Raw genomic sequence first — 20,000 nt, 5'->3', positions numbered from 1 at the left:
TATCCCATGCCTCGGGTGGACGAGTTGATAGAGCGGCTGGGAAAAGCCCGGTATTTTTCGATCCTAGATCTCACGAAGGGCTACTGGCAGGTACCTCTGACGGAGGCGGCAAAGGAGAAGACGGCCTTTGTCACCCCGGAGGGGCTTTTTCAGTATAGGGTGTTGCCTTTTGGGTTGCATGGCGCTCCGGCTACGTTCCAGCATCTGATGGATGTCGTCCTTAAGCCCCATCACCAGTATACCTCCGCGTATCTGGATGATATAGTCGTGTTTAGCCCGGACTGGGAGGGTCATTTGTCAAAACTTCAGGCAGTGATAGATTCTCTAAGGAAGGCGGGGTTGACTGCCAACCCAAAAAAATGCTCGGTGGGACTAGAGGAAGCTCGCTATTTGGGGTATGTGATTGGACGCGGAGTCATTAGGCCCCAAGTGAATAAAGTTGAAGCAATCCGGAATTGGCCCAGGCCTCGTACCTCCAAGCAAGTACGGTCATTTTTGGGCCTGATTGGGTACTACATGAGGTTCATTCCCCATTTTGCCACCTTGGCAGCCCCGTTAACCGGCCTCTTGAAGGGTAGAAAGTCAGTGATAGTTCGCTGGGGGGAGCAGGAGGAGGAGGCGTTCTCCCGTTTGAAGTCGGCCCTATGTGAGTCCCCGGTTCTGGTGACGCCCGACTTCAAGCGGGAGTTTGTAGTTCAAACAGATGCCTCGGGAGTAGGACTAGGGGCTGTGCTTTCCCAGGAGCTCAACGGGGAAGAGCACCCCGTGGTTTTTCTAAGCCGCAAGCTTACCCCAGCAGAAACCCGGTATAGCATTGTGGAGAGAGAGTGCCTCGCCATCAAGTGGGCACTCGAGTCTCTCAGATATTACCTTCTGGGGAGAAGGTTCCGTCTGGTGACCGACCACTCCCCTCTCCAGTGGATGAGTCGAGCTAAGGAGGGTCACCAGGTGGTTCTTGTCCCTCCAGAACTTTAAGTTCACTGTTGAGCACAGGGCCGGCCACTTACAGGGGAATGCAGATGCCCTGTCCCGGGTACACTGCTGTGCATGTGTTCACCCCCTCAGGCTTGAACAGTATGTTCAAGCCCTCAGGGGTGAACAAAGGGGGGGATATGTAGGAGAGTCCCCGGAATAATAATGGACGGACGATACGTGCCACCAGAGGTCCTGGCCTCGGTGGAGTAAGAACCGGATCATTGCGGTTACAGCGGCGAATGCTGCTGGCGCAGCGTGTCCGGGCCGGTTTTTACTGGGAACAGGTAAAGAGTTGGGGGGGGGTGCCTGTTCCCCACGGCCAGCCCAGGTTTTTGGTGGAGCTGGGCCTTTAAAGAACCCAGCCTGCTGATGATGGGGGTGGGGTGTGTCTTGCTGTGCTGGAGATTTCCACAGACAGAGTCAGTGCTGGAGAAGGAGAGTCTGGGCGCAGCACACATTGAAGGATAGTCCTGGGACCTGTGGTGCTACGAGCCGAAGTGGCTCTGGCCTGAGGGAGACAAAGGCAGGTAGCCTACAAGCCTGCAGAAACTGCTGTGGTCTGTCCAAAACAAGGTGACTCAAACCTGCTGTTTATTTTCTATGGAAGGACTTTTGTTTTATGCACTATGTGGATATGCACCTGTGTGGTCTGCACATTGCCTGTTATGCCTTTGGTGTAAATAAAGTCACGGTGAACCACAAAGACTGTCTGTGATTGCCTCAATACTGCCGCCGCTACCGTAGCCTACCACGAGCACATCCCCACAATATATATATATATATATATATATATCTGCTGTATAGTCATAGAGACTACTATGAGGTTTTTCTAGCACAGTTTATAATTGAGCTTCATAGCTCAGTGGTTAAGGTTCTGTCACGCAGGGGAGTGCGGGAAACTCCCCACTGTACAATGTGGACCCGGTAGAAAAGCAAGTAGGCCAGCGACTAGGATAAGGGAGTAGGTCACCTCCTAAAGCATTCCTAATCCTTGCCCTAACTCCTCACCATATGAGCGGACCTGGACGGCTCATACCCAGGAAACCTAGGACCCTGAGTTGCCCTGACAATCCCTCAAATAAAGAAAGGGCAGCAGCGACCTGTTCATCCCAGGCACGGGTGAACAGGAGCCTGCACCGGCCTAGCTGTAAGGAAAAGAGGAGACTCTAACAGTAACTGGATCGGCAGGTAAGCACACCATACAAAACACTTACCTGCTGCAGCAGCACCGACTGGAACCCGAGCATGAGTACTGGTGCCCACACACCATACAGGACACAGTACAAACAACCACACCCAAGTATCCAGCACACCAGTTACTGCCTGGAAACCCCAATTCAAAAAGGACGCGTGGGGGGCCCAGGCAGAGCAGCATACAGACTTGTAGTTCCCCCATCGGGGAACCCTGACACCCCCTTCCGGAGGCATACCACACAGGGAACATGTCAAGCAAACATGCTGGACTATAGACACCAACAAACCAGACATGTAACATCCGCTAGACAAGACAAAAACCACCCATACATAAACAACACCAAACATATGCAAGAGTAGTGAAGGGAATGTGAACAACAGAAACATATGGGGGAGACATCATGGTGACCTTGATGTTCCACAAGGTGGCCCTCAAGCACTGGGCAGATAGTAGAGGCCTGACAGGAGCACAGCTCCAGCACATAGCAAGGCTGGAGGAACACTGAACCCAGCCAACAGGCCACAGGCAACATAAACCTCGTGGCCACACCCAGGACACACTTAAATCCCCACCAGCTAGATAATTAACCCCTCCAGCACCAGACAGAGAAGTCCCCAGGAGAAAGGAGGAGGCACCTGCATGCTGCAACCACAACATGCTATTGCTGGCAACAGCATGCACGGCAACCGTGTCACGGCACACAACAAAGGCCATGACAGGTTCTTGCCTGTAATGTAGAAGGTTATGAGTTCAAATCCTGGCAGAAACATTTCAGAAATAGAGGCTAAATTAAACTTAAATACACTGGGTGTCCCCAAGCATTATCAGTATGCACCCTTCATGTTCATAGCCCTGACTCCATATATGGACATAGCCATATATATGGAGTCAGAGCAGGGACTCCTAAGCCAGGAACTAGAGTCCTGACTGTTAAGTAACACTGGGGGATTCCCCGTACAGCGATCTTCAGTAGCACTGGGGGATTCCTGTACAGCGATCTTCAGCATAGACCTGAGTGGGCCCCCTAGGAGCAGTGAGCCCTGGGTTTGCAGTGTGCTGACGCCGGTCCTGGTTCAGTCAACAGTATATTGTGTATAGGGAGCCCCCAACTGTTCCCTGTCAGATGATGTCAGGGGAGAGAAGGATTGGGTGAAATGAATATTTTCACCAGATCCCTTTGTTCTTCCAGGAGATAAGCCGCCACCAGAGGTCTCTAGCAGCTGCTTTTTCCTCTCCCCCCATTAAATACACAAGCACATTTGGTTGAGCTGATGTGTATAAAGAAGCTGGAATGGAGTAGGGAGTAAAAGCTGATTGTTTGGTTATCATCTCCCTGCATGTGCTGTCTAAAAGACAAACTGTTTGTTGCTCACAGCAACCAAGGCTGAGGTATATCCAGACTACAACTGTGTCTGCATTCTGAGGATGCAGAGACAGATTAATGCAATAGTGAAGCAAGGATCCTTCAGTTCCTTGCTTCACCATTCTCCAGTCTGTGCTCTCCTCAGCTGCAGGTGCAAAGTGGTCAGGCATCATGACTGGTGGGCTGTGTAGGGCAAGCTGTGGAATTGGTCTCTGTGCTCCTCCTACACAGCTCAGCAGGCATGATGTGAAACCATATTGCACCTGAAGCTGGGGAGAGCGGGAACAGGTCTAGCTATTACTTTTTTTTATTCTTTTAGTAACAGTACAAGGGGCACTATGAGGGTATACATATTGCATGGGGCACTATGGGGGCATGACTACTGTGTGGGGGCACTGTGGGGACATGACTACTATGTGGGGCACTATGGGGGCATGACTACTGTGTATGGGCACTATGGGGGAATAACTACTGTGTGGTGGCATTATGGGGATATAAATACTGTGTACGGGCCACCATAGGGCTATGAATACTGTATGGGGACACTATAGGGGCACCTGTATTTGTCCCTCTTTGGTCTTTTCAAAAGTTGGAAGGTATGCTGCAGCGCTTCTTACAATTCTGTGAACCTATGTTTACTAACCTGAGGTTTTTCAGCTGTTGCAAAACTACAACTTCTATCATGCTCCGGCAGCCATTAGGGCACAATGGAAGTTGTAGTTTTGCAGCTGGAGAGCCAGAGGTTTATGAACATAGGTCTGCAATACTGTAAGAAGCAATGCAGTAAAATGAAAGCTGTGCTTTGATTGGTTGCTATGCATTTACAGTTACATTAGTGTCTACATTTTATTGCATCCTGCATCAAAACACATTACCTTATTAAAACCTTGGATGGACTTGACAACTCCCCAGCTCCCCAGTATTTTAAGTTGCATCATGAAGAGTATATGTACTCTTATAGAAAGTTGACCTCTACCTTGTTTCTCCACATTCCCATCTGCCAGTCCTCTTACTAGCTACCCATTGTCTAGAGAATTCAGTTGATAATATTAGATAACCATATATATCCTCTTCTCTTCAGATATCTCTGACCTATATATTGAATATTTCTCCTGTGCATCCCTCATACTCTGGAACTTGCTACACTTTACACTGTCCTACCATTTAAACTTTCAATAGCAAGTTGAAAATCCACCTCTTCAGGAAGTCTATGATCTTCAGTAACCTTGCCTCAGTAATGAGGGCATCTATCTAATGAACAGGGAATGCTATTGTCTTTTGGAGTCCAATTTTTGGCCAAAACTGAATCTTTAGACGGAAGACGTTGCATTTGTTTTCAGCACTTTATAGCATACATTTTACTTTTTTAAATACAGTATGATGCCCTCACAGATATTATGCATACCCTTTGCAGTCTGAACATTCATCATCAGATGGGTTGGTTTCATCTTCTGACTGGTCACTGAGAAGATCACATGGCTGTATATTTGCATTATCTGCAAGTTCCAGCACCGGTGCAATGCTGACTCTTCTTCCTTCTTTATTAGCTTCTGAAGGGAGTGCTAGGTTTGGCCCACTGGTAGAATGACAGCTCGTGTCTTGCAGATCTATCGCTACTGTGCCTGCAAATAAAGATGTGGGGTTTATATTTAATTACATCTTCTGTATGTCTCTACCGCATGACATTGGCTACATTTACATTTTTAAAAAAATCACAATCCCACATATACAGCTACAGGCATATGTGGATGCAAATTCAATTTAGTTTGCCCAGCAATGTTGTGTTTATAGTCTTTATTGTTCTCCTTCCTGTTTCATGGTAATTTTATTTTTTTGTGCTTGCTGAATAGGCAGGCTCTTCTGTATAATGGTGTAATGACTGCTCTTTAGCTCCGAGCCAAGACTCTTCTTGCTGCTCCTCCTCCCCTTTGTGTTCATTCATAGAAACGCTCAGTGAGAAGATGCAGCATTACCCCCTCCTCCATTTATTATATCTACTGTTTATGCTACTCCTTTGAGTAGATGATAGAGGCTTCTGAAAATCTACAGAGAGCCTGAAGGAAGTGAAAGGGGAGATATGGTAAATATAACAGATAAAGAACAGTACTTCTAATATAATCCAAACTTAGAGACAACATTTTTATGGTAAGTGCTATACAATCTTAAAACTTTGCCTACAAATGTAGAATATATATATATATATATATATATATATATATATATATATATATATATATATACCAAATACAGTATATCTCCCTGACATAAAGGCCAATAACAATTGCCTCTAAAGAATTAGTTTATTTGGGTACTGTCATTTTAACAAGATAGTGCAGTTAAAAAATGCTTATTTTCTCAGTTAGAAGACACTTCTCCTCATCCTCGCCTCCTACACTGATTACTCACTATCAATTAACTGCTAAAAAATCCATCTAGTTAAAGACAGAGATACATGCATTTTCAGCTTCACTGAGTGAACAAGTTACAACAGCTGCCCCTAGAAGTCTATAGCTGGGGGGAGAAGGGAGAAACCGCAGTGAAACAGAGATACAGACAGAAATGCTGGCGGTCTTCTACTGCCTCATTCCTGTCCAGCATTCATAGTAACAATGCCTATTACTGCTGTATTATGTCATCCATGCTGTTAATGCTGCTGTGTATGTGAAAGAGGTACACACATGATAGTGTATTCTAAAAAGTCATCTGAAAAGACAGGTACATTTTAATAATTTGATCGCCTTTTGATCAATGCCATAAAAGTACAGCACTGGCAGGCATCCTCAGAGGTCTAGCACTGTACTTTTACAGTGCTCACTAGTGTTGAGAGAAGTGATGCATTTGAAGCAGAATTCTATTCTAAACTAATCCGAATTTTCTCGAGCTTTGTGGTAACGAATCAGGGTTTCCTAAAATGGTGGCTGCATGTGTTACAAAGCTAAACTAAGTGTAGAAGAGACAAGCCCAGGAACACAAGATCCCCAATAATGCCTTGCAGCCAGCTAATTGGCAGATATCCATTCCCTGTGATGTCACAGCTCTATAAAACCCTCATCCCGTGCGGTCTCCGCTATTGTTCTGTGAGCTGAGCATAGGGAGAGATGTGACAAGTGATCATGTGCTAGGGACAGTGTTGCTGAAAACGATTAACCGAAGAATATTGGAGAGGGAGAGTGCAGGGAGACTTATTCTGCATTAGTTTTATTCATTTATTCCTACATTTACTTATTCCTAAATCAGCCATAAACTAAGATATGTAATTCAATACCAATATGATGGAAGCCTTTATTATTCCACTGCCAGAATGCCAACCAATACCATCCAGTCTGCACCCCTTAGGCTGGTTTCACACGGGCGTTGCGGGAAAAGGTACGGGTGCGTTGCGGGAACATACGTGATTTTTCTGCGCGAGTGCAAAACATTGTAATGCGTTTTGCACACCAGTGAGAAAAATCGGCATGTTTGGTACCCAAACCCGAACTTCTTCACAGAAGTTCGGGATCGGGGTTGTGTAGATTGTATTATTTTCCCTTATAACATGGTTATAAGGGAAAATAATAGCATTCTTAATACAGAATGCATAGTCCAATAGCGCTGGAGGGGTTAAAAAATAAATAAATAAATAATAATTCACCTTAATCCACTTGCTCGCGCAGCCCGGCTTCTCTTTTGTCTTCTTCTTTGCTGTGTACAGGAAAAGGACCTGTGGTGACGTCACTCCGGTCATCACATGGTCCATCACATGATCTTTTACCATGGTGATGGATCATGTGACGGACCATGTGATGACCGGAGTGACGTCACCACAGGTCCTTTTCCTGTACACAGCAAAGAAGAAGAAAGAAGAGAAGCCGGGCTGCGCGAGCAAGTGGATTAAGGTGAGTTAAATTTTTTTTAAAAATTTTTTAACCCCTCCAGTGATATTGTAGTATGCATTCTGTATTAAGAATGCTATTATTTTCCCTTATAACCATGTTATAAGGGGAAATAATAATGATTGGGTCTTCATCCCGATCTTCTCCTAGCACCCGTGCGTGAAAATCGCACCGCATCCTCACTTGCTTGCGGATGCTTGCGATTTTCACGCAGCCCCATTCACTTCTATGGGGCCTGCGTTGCGTGATAAACGCACAATATAGAGCATGCTGCGATTTTCACGCAACGCATAAGTGATGCGTGAAAATCACCGCTCATGTGCACAGCCCCATAGAAATGAATGGGTCCGGATTCAGTGCGGGTGCAATGCGTTGACCTCACGCATTGCACCTGCGCGGAAAACTCGCCCGTGTGAAAGGGGCCTTAGGGAGGCCAGATCTTAATGATTACCAGAGGAGGAGCTGGATGTTCCTGATAACATATTCTCATCAATATTAGGTGAAGTGGAAAAGGAGTAAAAGCAGATTGTAGAAGAAGGGCTTCCGCCTGTAGGGAAGGAGAGCACTGGGGTTGGAGAAGTGGGTATGCCAGAGCTGATTAAAATTCTGTGTTTACTGTCAAATAACCTGCATGATATTGCAGGCCAGAACAGCAATAATATGCATATTGTTCCCCAACCTACCAAGCCAAACCCCATACCAGCAACAGCCCTTGTTTAAAGGTGCTGCACGGCCATTAACAATGATGAAGGACTATACAGTCCAGTGTGAATTATTAAATGAAAGGTAACCGTGGGCTAATTCGGTTCTTAACCGCAGCATGGCCACAACCCACCCACAGCATGGCCGCTCTGTGTGGCTGTACCTTAAGGCAGAGTGGCGTGGGTATACTTGATTTATAGCAATTTGTAACAAATTAATTTGGAACAAATCAAATTTCTTGGTGAACTTTGGCGAAGTTGCCGAATTTAATTTTCTAAAACCTCACTCATCTCTAGTGCTCACATCACATAGGCATTATAGTATCAAGCTGTATTAGTGCAGAGGAACACATTGACAGCAGAATCATGCCTATAATACATAGGCAGGCTTAAGTTGCAATGGTGAGGATACTATAAAACTCAAATAACATCTATGTAACCCCTTAGATACCACGGCCAATAACACCCACAAACATACATTTATTTTATTGGGATTTTATGTGATAGACCAACAGAAAGTAGAGAGTATGTGTGAAGTTAAAGGAAATAATAAATTTTTTCTAAAAGTTTAATAAATAATAATCTAGAAAGTGTGGTGTGCAATTCAGCCCCTGTACTCTGACACCCCTAAATAAAATCCAGTGTGACCAAATGCCTTTAGAAGTCACCTAATTACTAAATAGAGTCCCCCTGTGTTTACTTTATTCTCAGTATAACTACAGCTGATATACAAAAATATCCCATGCTCTGAACATCTCACAGAGCACTATTCAATCTATCATCTGAAAATGGAAGTAGTATGGCAGAACTGCAAACCTACTAAGACATGGCCATCCACCTAAACTGACCTCCCAAGCAAAAAATGCACTAATTAGAGAAGCAGCAAAGAGGCCCATGGTCACTCTGGAGTTGCTGCAGAGATCCACAGCTCAGGCAGGAGAATCTGTAAACAGGATAACTATTAGTTGTATATTCCACAAATCTGGCCTTTATGGAAGAGTGGCAAGAAGAAAGCCATTTTGAAAGCAAGGGGACACAGCAAACATGTGGAAGAAGGTGCTCTGGTCAGATGAGACCAAAGTTTAACTTTTTGGCCTAAATGCAACCTGAACACACCATCTCCACCGTGAAACATGGTGGTGGTTGCATCATGCTGTGGGGATGCTTTTTTTCATAAGGGACAGGGAAGCTGATCAGAGTTGATGGGAAGATAGCTAAATACAGGGCATTCCTGGAGGAAGGTTCACCTCCCAGCAGGGCAACGACCCTACACATACAGCTGGACATACAATGGAATGGTTTAGATCAGTGATGCCCAATCTACAGCCCGCGAAGCCATGTCATGCGGCCCGCGCAGTGACCAGACTTTATCAGCGCCTGCAATCTCCCCGCCCAGCGCCGCCTCCTAGCTAATTTATTCACTGCGCTTGCCTCTGTGAAATTGAAGAGAAGCGCCGTAATCTCGCATAGGCGCACTGGCAGAGCCATCGAAGTGCGCATGCACTGTCTTCCTGGCCTCTGCCAGTGCGCCTGTGTGAGATAACGGGCGTTTCTCTTCAATTTCACAGAGGCAAGTGCAGTGAATAAATTAGCTAGGAAGCGGCTCTGGGTGGGGGGGATATCTGTGGACGACACTGAAGGGGGGATATCTGTGGACGACACTTAGGGGGATCTAGGGAGGGGTGTGGGGATGTTGGGGTGGGAGGTCCTGGAGGGGTGTTTGGGTGGGAGCTCTGGAAGGGGTGGGAGGTCTGATAGGTATGTGGGGGTGGGAGATCTGGGAGGGGGGCCCATACATTTGTTTGCTATGGGGCCCAGTCATTTCTAGCTACGCCCCTGATTGTTAAGATTGGGCGGGCACTGGAGCGATAGAGCGCCCTGCTGTAGGAGAAGTCAGCGGGAGATGAAAGGAGGAGGGGCCAGCTCCTGGTGGTGTCGGGCACACGACGCAAGCATGGCAGTGGAGGATCTGACTGAAGCCTAAAGACCAGACATCAAGGTAGACCTGCAGAAGAAGGTGACAGCACAGTATGTGATGTATACATGTGTGTAATGTATGTAGTGCAGTGTGTGATCATCACATACTGCACTACATACTGTACATTACACACATGTATACATCACATGCCCCCTCACAGTAATAATGCCAAGATATGTGCCCCCTAACAGTAGTTATGCCCAGATATGTGCCCTCTTCACAGTAGTTATGCCCTGATATGTGCCCTCCTCACAGTAGTTATACCCTGATATGTTCCCCCTCACAGTAATTATGCCCAGATATGTGCCCTCTTCACAGTAGTTATGCCCTGATATGTGCCCTCCTCACAGTAGTTATACCCTGATATGTGCCCCCTCACAGTAGTTATGCCCAGATATGTGCCCCCTCACAGTAGTTATGCCAGATATGTGCCCTCTTCACAGTAGTAATGCTCACTCGTGCCCCCTCACAGTAGTTATGCCCTGATATGTGCCCTCCTCACAGCTCACAGTAGTTATACCCTGATATGTGCCCTCCTCACAGTAGTTATACCCTGATATGTGCCCTCCTCACAATAGTTATGCCCAGATATGTGCCCCCTCACAGTAGTTATGCCAGATATGTGCCCTCTTCACAGTAGAAATGCTCACACGTGCCCCCTCACAGCGTTTGCATTTCTTTCTGGCAAAGCTACCTGGTTCCGTACCGTGAAATTTATACCAAGTCTAGTGCGGCCCTCAGACGAAAAATGGTTGGGCACGACTGGTTTAGATCAAAGTATATTCATGTGTTAGCATGGCCCAGTCAAAGTCCAGACCTAAATCCCATTGAGAATCTGTATCAAGACTTGAACTTTGTCGTTCACAGACGCTCTCTCTCCAATCTGACTGAGATTGAGCTATTTTGCAAAGGATGGGCAAAAATTGCAGCAGCTAGATGTGCAAAGCTGGTAGAGACATACCTCAAAAGACTTACAGCTGTAAGGTTAATGAATACAAATGCACACCACACATTGTATAAAAAATTGAAAACCATGTATCATTTTCTTTTCACTTCACACAAACATGCTACTTTGTGTTGGTCTATTACATAAAATTCCATTAAATACATTAAGGAAAAGTTCAAGGGGTATGAATAGTTTTTCAAGGTACTGTATGTATTTAAAACAGTCTTTTATCAGGAGAGCTGACAGGTTAGTTGTAATGGACAGAAAAGTGTTATAGACTCAGGAAAATATATAATATGCCCCATTCCCCAGAGACAAAGGATCGAAAGGAGAGATGCAAAAATTCTGTATGTATGATATTGCCTTTCTGCTTACCTAGGCAGTACCTTAATTAGATGAGATGCCTTCATGGCAAAGTTGAAAAATGAAATACAGTTAACAGAAATATCAGCCTACTGTGTATAGTCCAGTGGCTAGTAAGAAAAAAGCATATTTCAGTTTTTTAATCACATAAAATAATAGAAAACACCCACTTTTTATAGTAAAAATATGCTTTCAGTAATATGTAATTTTTGGGTTATATATTCATTTTAATGTACAGATTCCAGTTTACTGGGACAGTGGAACTAAGTATCAAATACTTTTATATTGTTCATATTAAAACCAGATGAAGTCTATGAGTTAAGCTCTTTGAGATTGTTTTTATTTATTTTTTATTGGACCCACCATTATTTTTAAAACTATAGATGAGCGACCCTTTTAAAATTTGGTTAACTTCAGATTCTCCACGTTTTGGAGAAAAAAATTGGTTCTGACCCAAATTGATTTTACCTGAACCAAAGTGAGAGAGAGCCTAGTATGCTACTCTGGGTTTCCAGACATGTGAATTTGCATATATTTTTGCCCAGAAACCAAGATGAACATTTTGCTAGCCTTCAATAATCAATACATATATTAAATGATCTCCATAATAGAAATAATACTTAGCCCGAGGTCCCCCCTAAGCCTCTGAACTAGAAAATCTGGTTCTATTTACTCTGCTTTGATAAAGGGCTTTTTCCTGAAAGTGCTAGCTGCAGATGTGAGGCTGGCTTAGCTATTTTTTGAGTTATTTAGGTCTGCTTATAAGTCTGAGCAATAACTGGAAGGCTATGCTGTAGTTGTGAAATGCTCAGCTTTTGTTATTTTAATTTTTTTTGTGAGAAAGCTGGACTGCACATGTTGGTTTCTCTTGAATTGCCAAATATTTGGGTTTGTTGGAATCCATATTTTTTTTTATTCAGGATGGGATGAATTCCATATTGATAGAATTGCTCCTTTATGTATGTATATTTTCTTTTGCTTCATAGATCATTTTCCCCTATTTTTTATATGCTAAGTTTTTGGTGGTAGCCTCAAACTTTCCAATTAGTACTTTTTCATAATAAGATTTGTATCGATTGCTGTGCTTTATTCTCCACATAATGCTTTTCTTGAACATATACATGAAAAAGGAGACAAAGCTAGTCAACGATGCTGTGGATTTCTGGTAGAAACATGAAAATGTTCAAATCCAATCTTACATTGCTGGCATCAGATAGGGTTAGGAAAGCTCATGTGAATATCTTTCACATAGGGACATTTCCTGGCCTAGAATACTCCAGCCACCTACTAAGCATACTAGGCGCTCTCCATAATGGGATAGAGTACCTGTCTCTCCTCAATTTTTTTTTTGTAAATTTGCCATTAATCAGGTTAGTTCAGAATCAATTTTCTCATTCTTACTTTATATGTACTAAAATTGAAAATGAACTATTTATTTCTGTTCAATACATAATTGCAAAAAGTAAAGTCTGTTCAAAATGTCACAGCCTTTGGAGATTTTAAATTGAGTGAATTTGTTTAGAAAGTTCCAATGTCAATCCAGCGTCACTAGAGATAACAATGAATTGTCACATATCAAATATGGCACATATTCAAAAGAGAAATAGCAAAGTTTGGTGTTTTAGAACTTATTGGTAAGATCTCACCATGGCTATGTACTGCATTTCAGGCAGAAAAATTAAAACTCAAAGTTATCGCAAAGTATTTTACAAAATAGATGTATTTTTAATACAGAAAGTCTATTCGGTTATGTGTCTCCACACAGGGGACACAAGCTTGCCAAATACAGCTGGAAGGGACAGATACAATCTTCAGCAGTAGAAAGGATTCTTTACACAAAGGGCCATAAAACTGTAAGAATGCTCTCTCAAGAAACAATAACATTTCCTTGTATTGGCAGCTGATATGCATATATTAGAAGAGGGTTGGAAATGTTCTTAGAGAAACAGACTATAATATTGGCATTAATAACAAAATATAATAATTCCTATAATTAACTGATTGTTTTGAGGTTGAAGTGATAATTGTTAAATTTCTAATCAGAGGATGATAAAGTGTCAGACCCCACTATAGGTCAGAGCCTGGACGCATTCCAGGCAATCTCAGACTTTGCATTAAACATCTGCTAATGAATTTACTTTGAAGGAAACACATTGGCAGAAGGGCTATGCTATGAAGAGGTACTTGGTAGTCAGGGTTCCTATTACTTGCTGACAACCTGGTCATCCCATCAGAGCATAATGCAGAGTAAAATGCCAGTATACTTGTGAGCCTATCAATAATTTGATGTTTGTAGCCTTGATGAATATAGCAGGCATCCTCCTCTGTACTGAATACAGCACTGCAATCTCCTGGTGCTTTTTTGTGTCTATGTGAAATAGTGTACCACATTTTTTGTTAATATATTAATACATACATTTGAATACACATACCACACACATGAAGTTTTATTTCACAGTCATACAAAAAGAATGACCATCTTGTGAAGTGTCCTCCCCATTGCCTATATAGCTCTGTCAACAGTACTGAGGGGTCAAAACTGATGACAGCCTTCCTTTCAAGGGTAAGCAATTTGATTAATGGAAATTTTAGGTCAAATTTATGCAGAATTTAAAAGCTTGTAACGAGTTCAAGATATTTCATGTCCCCAACTCACCTGTCCAGGCTCCAGCGGCGCGGTCTGGGGCTCGGGCATGGCTGTGCCATCTCAGAGATGCCCCCTGGTGATGCGAGTGCATCCATGACAACTGAGCACTCGCTCACCTCCTCTCCACAGTGCACGCATGCTGGAGGAGAACCTGTGTATTGATTTAAGTGTTTATAAGAATTATCTGTGTGTTCTGCTCTATAGGATACTGGTGTTCTGGTCCAATGGGCACCGAGTCCATGGACCTATCAGGCTCTGATCCAGGGACTCGTGCTCTATTTAAATCCTTTGCTTGCCAGTTATAGGTTTACTCCCTTGCTGTGCTCCCGGTTCTCTCTGTGCGTATTGGATTATTTGTTATTTTGATCTCGGCTTACCTCTTACCTCCTTCTGTCTAGTGATTCTGTACTGTGTTTCTGGTTGTGACTTTTGCTTGGCTATTTTGACTACCCTCTGTTCTCTGATTTTGTACCATATTGTTTTCCCGGGTTTTAACCTATTTCTGTACTGTGTTGTCTCTCTGTGTTGCTGCACCTCCGTGTCTGTCTGTCTGCCACTTAGCAGTACAGGGAATGTCAAACAGTTGTGGACTTGTTCCTTTGGGCTTGCAGTACAAGTAGGCAGGGAAAGCGGGTTGGGTTCAGTCAGGGCTCACTGTCTGTTTCCCTGCCTACTGTGCTGGCATTTCATCATAACTTTATATGACATTCATCAAGCGCATGTTAAATCGTTGCTTCCATTGTGTGTGCAATCATACGCACCCATGCTGGCGATTATACTATGGACAGGTAGACGGGATGGTCCATGATATGATTTGTATTTGCGGAATTTCTCAAGCTGCTCGTGTTGTTTCAAAGCTGAATTCTCTTCTTTTGTCACATGAATATAAAAGCAGGTGTCAGTAGAGCTCATTATGTAACGTGGTCCCGGGTTTAGCAAGATGTTTTTGTTATCTTCTCTTTTAACGCCAATTAGGCAGACACCAAATCTGGGAGATAAAGAAGACAGCAGAAAATCTGTGAGACAGAAAGCCTTTGCATTTTTTTGGATTCTTTGAATAAAAACAGTGAAATTATATATATATAAAAAAAAACTATGTTCATCTAACACAAAATGTAAAGTTAAAGTCTTGAAATATGACCCTTAAAACCATCAGTTCGAAAAAAAAAAAATTGGGCAAGTAACAGTAACTCTAAATACAAGACCACCTTTGCAAACCTCAGATTGCGCAAAACTTTAACAACAATTTTATGTTTCTACTAATTACTGATAGTCAATGTGTTTTTTCCCCAAGGCAAATTAAGAAAAAAAAAGAAAACAAGACAAGAGGACTATTTTACAGTAGTCAAAGTAAATTGGAATTTATTGGATGCTTGTTTCCATATATTGTATATTTTTCATGCCAAGTGTTCGATAATAATACATTTAAGTTTGGTTCATTGTTCAGTTTTGATTTTCGGAACGTTGATTTAAAGGGTTTCTGTCACCAGAATGAACCTTATTAAACTGGCTGACAATAGCAATGTGCTAATGTCAGCACACCCTAACTGTACTATTTTTATGCTTATGGGTACCCCGGTTACTTCACAATTTTAACTTTGACGATATGCTAATTAGTCTCTAGGAGCAGGGAGGGCGTTGCTCCTGCTCCTAGAGGCTCCATTCTCCCACCTCAAGTCACGCCCTGCCGTCCTTTATTGACAGGGCCAGCGTTCGTCTTCTCCGCAGTCCCAGCACACACGGCTGGCGGGAAGAGACGAACCCTGGCCCTGTCAATCAAGGACCGCAGAGCGTGACTTGAGGTGGGAGAATGCAGCCTCTAGGAGAAGAAGCAATGCCCCCCCCCCCGCACCTAGAGGCTAATTAGCATATCGTCAAAGTTAAAATTGTGAAGTAACCGGTGTACCCATAAGCATAAAAATAGTACAATTAGGGTCTGCTGACATTAGCACATGGCCAATGTCAGCCAGTTTAATAGGATTAATTCTGGTTACAGAAACCCTTTAAAAAGAGATGTCTACATGAATCATTTATTGTGTATCTACATATGATAAATTAGGGTTCCGCCTAGGGGACCCTCAGTATTTGGGAAAACAGAGGTCTTATAAGCCCTATTTTACCAGTGTGCATCTAACAGCAGATCAAATGGAGACGTTCAATTCAAATCCTCCAGAGTAACTGAAAAAGGAACATTGCTGTCCAAAATAAAAAGTTTCACATGCTATTTTAATGTGTTTTTTACTTCTACATTGTAAAAGTATGTCCTTCCTGTTATTTGCTGTTACTGCATGAATTTTCTCGACCAGAAAGTGAGTCAGCCATATATTATTCATCTTTTTCTACATAAATGGCAGTGGGTAGTTACAGCTAAATATAAAGCTGGCATCATGGAGTCTAAAAAACATGAGGTATTTATACACCTTAGGCTACTTTCAGACTTGTGTTATGTACGGATCCGTTCAGATAATACAACCATCTGCATCCGTTCAGAACGCTTCCGTTTGTATTATCTTTAACATAGCCAAGATCCGTTTTCTATTGTGCCAGATTGTGTCAGTGAAAACGGATCCCTCCCCATTGACTTACATTGTGTGCCAGGATGGATTCGTTTCGCTCAGTTTCATCAGACGGACACTAAAACGCTGCAAGCAGTGTCAGTCTCCAAAGCGCAATGGAGACTGATGCAAACTGATGCATTCTGAGCAGATCCTTTTCTATTCAGAATGCATTAGTGCAAAAACTGATCCATTTTGGACCGCTTTTGAGAGCCCTGAACGGATCTTAACGGAAAACCAAAACGCGAGTGTGAAAGTAGACTTAAAGGTTTTTTTTGTGAATTAAATATTGATGGCCTTAGGATCAATTATCAATATCTGCCCCCTCCAACATGGTGATACACTGTTGGAGGGGGCAGGGCAAGCATTTGGTCTTTTCCTTGGCTTGAAATGTCACATTCTTTGGTCACATAGCCTTCCTGCAACTTAATCTTGTTCAACTGAATGTGATTGAGATGCAATACCAAGCACATTGGCCATACAATGTACGGCACTGTGCTTGTATTCTATGAAGAGAACACATTGCTCATCCCAAAGTCCCAAAGCTGCAGCCTATTCAAACAGCTGATCAATGGAGATAGGAATCGGATCCTTACTGATCATATGTTGGTCACTTATGCAAGGCTGTTTGGATATATTTCCTATACTGACTCTCAAATGTCTCATCAGAACACTGCTATTTTATGGCTAGCTGTGACCTAGTAGAGGACAGCAGGACATCTCTGTAAGGATGTAATTCAGATGAATAAACCTTTAGGCCATTGTACAACACCATATCTGTAGCTAAAAGCTGGATTTTTAGTTTTAGCTTGGAGTGACATTGTGGCAGTTGATGACTACTTTCTCTGAAGGAATTGGGTCAGGTGATATGTGGAAATGCCTTAAATGTCTTAGAGAGCAAATTAAGGCAAGTAAAAAAAAAGCCTAACTTGTAACTAGAAAGACTTGAGGGGTAAATAAGAAAAAACTCACAAGTGAATACATAGTATTTTTTATTGCAGTCTTTACCTACTTTTTATGTGCATGAAATGAAGCATATGTGAAGCTTTTTCCTTCATATTCTGCAAAGAATAAGCTTTCCTCCATATTAATATGGTAGACCTCATTTCCTGAGCATCTGCCATACATTTTCTGCCATTGCTCTGGGGACTGTTGTCCTTCTCTGTAAAATAAAATAATTACATAGAGATCCCAAATGTACACTGATAAAAGGCACATATAATTTATAGAGTTACTTAAAGGCTTTTCCCTGTGTCTTAGTGCAACCCAACATACCGTATCCCCTCTACTTCTGTAGAGATCATTAGTGTCATGGTTAGCAAAGGAGAAAAAATGAATTGGGTTCAAATGGGACTCTTATATTATACAAAGATCTAACTCTAACTATGGTATACCTGTGCTCTCTCTCGCTCTCTCTATATATATATATATATAGCAAGAAGAATTCCACGGAACCTCCAAGGCGTAAAATAATATTAGACTTTATTCACCAGACCCGAAACGTTTCGATTCGCTTCCTGGGATCTTTCTCAAGCAGATCCCAAGAAGCGGATCAAAACGTTGTGGGTCTGGTGAATAAAGTCTGATATTATTTTACGCCTTGGAGGTGCCGTGGAATTCTTCTTGCTTAGTATCTGAAGGGGGATCGCCTTCACAGCCACTGACACTCCGCCTGTACTTGATTTACAGCAGTGCTGCCCAGATCGCTATATTATATATATATATATATATATATATAAAAAATGGGGGGAAAATCTACCTAGAAAACTTAATGTGATTCCCAAATATTAAGCTACTAGTGGTGATAGGTCAAATATCACACAACCAAGGTGGGGCACCCTTTATTTTGGGTTCTGCAGCAGGATATATGTTGAGGCAGGGTCACACTAATACTAGGTGGCATCTCCCCTTACTATGATACAGACTGTCACAATGGGATGGTAATGTCGTAGAGATGCGGGATAGCCTCCTGTGGTATGTCATTCCAAGCTCTTTCAGCTTGGATTTGTAGTTCAGCCAAGGTTGTTGTTTGGCGGTTGTACATTGGAGATCCAATCCTAGATATTCTCAATAGGGGAGAAATCTGATGATTGAGCTGGCCAGGGAGCTGCTGGATACTCTGAAGAGCATGCCACATAATGCGGGCAGTGTGATAAAAGGCAGTAGGATTGGTTCCACGATGTCCTGGACATGCCAAAGGCTAGTCAATGTTCCCTCCACAAATACCAGCTGGGAAAGGCCATGTTAGCCAATGGCACCCTACACCATGAAACCTAGTGTTGGTCCTGTGTGTCTCTGCATTATGCATGATGTTATTTGTTCTAGGATAATACTCCTCTATGAAAAATAGAAACTAGTTATAAAGTCTCCCATGGCAAATAAAAATAAAAAGGAGACCTGTACAGCGCACATAGTGAGAACCTATATCACAGGTGGATTCCAGTACTGTAAAAGTAGCACAAGTAGAAACCAGCTCAGTGCATGTACTATAGTTAGATACCAGTTCAGAGCATATTGTATGGGTACATACCACAGTACATGTAGTGCAGGTAGATTGTCAACATTGCCCGAACACCTACTGTATATCAATGATCCTCAACTACTACTAAATCTCCCATGTGCCTTCCTTTGTAAACAATACTCAAATTGTACAGTTAATGCCAGAAATCCCATGTAATTACTGATACTACATTTACTATTAGTGTATCTACTCAGATGTCAATAATACTTCCATACTTACACTACGGCTTTGTCTGCTACTACTACTACCATGCCACCACTATTAATTCTCTCATTTGCAAGCAGAGTGAAATTGAACCTAGGCTCATATATTTTAAACATTTTGAAAAAAAAAATAGAGAAAGCTTGAGGCTGTAGTACAAGTCACATAAGTGATTATGGCAATTACTAAAGTTTCATCTAGTTTGTGTTACACAGAAAGACAGGCAGCCTCATGCATAGGTAAGATATGTGATTTTAACAAACAAACATAGCAGTTTTATTGACTGCCTGGAGACATTCACTCTGAATAATATCTTGAGTAAATCTTCAGACACATGCTTTAATTATTGTTCTTAATCACATAAGATCGCTGCAGGAAGGATCTGATTTGCAGCACATTCAGCACTTTTTTCAATGTTACTGGTTACTTATTTGTAATGAAATCAGTGTATCACCGTTCAGAGAGAAGACAACTAAGGATCCATGGTTAGAATGCAGTTTAAAAAATAAAGCAGCAGCTTGTTAAACTTGGATTGTTCAAGACACATTTTAGCATTTCAATTTTTAAAAGACAAAAAAGCACAATACATACTGTAGCTTTAAATTGCCATACAATTTTGTGTACGTGATTATTTGCCCACAATGTATTACGAAAACCTCAGCTAATCACAACTTATAATTCCA

The 20,000-nt window shown here is 42.5% G+C and overlaps 1 protein-coding gene across 1 annotated transcript in view; it reads right to left on the bottom strand.

The window, feature by feature from the left end:
• LOC120978569 (potassium channel subfamily T member 2-like) overlaps positions 1-20,000 on the bottom strand; it is a 1,475,081-nt gene that overhangs the window by 732,328 nt on the left and 722,753 nt on the right. Inside the window, 3 exon segments of the mRNA XM_040406800.1 lie at positions 4,939-5,155; positions 14,802-15,028; positions 17,608-17,757. Of these exon segments, the coding sequence (XP_040262734.1) occupies positions 4,939-5,155; positions 14,802-15,028; positions 17,608-17,757 (594 nt within the window).

This window comes from Bufo bufo, chromosome 9, assembly GCF_905171765.1.
Source record: "Bufo bufo chromosome 9, aBufBuf1.1, whole genome shotgun sequence".
NCBI classification, from domain to species: Eukaryota; Metazoa; Chordata; class Amphibia; order Anura; family Bufonidae; genus Bufo; species Bufo bufo.
The sequence above is the reverse complement of the archived record's forward strand: the minus strand, read 5'-3'. Positions and strand labels throughout refer to the sequence as shown.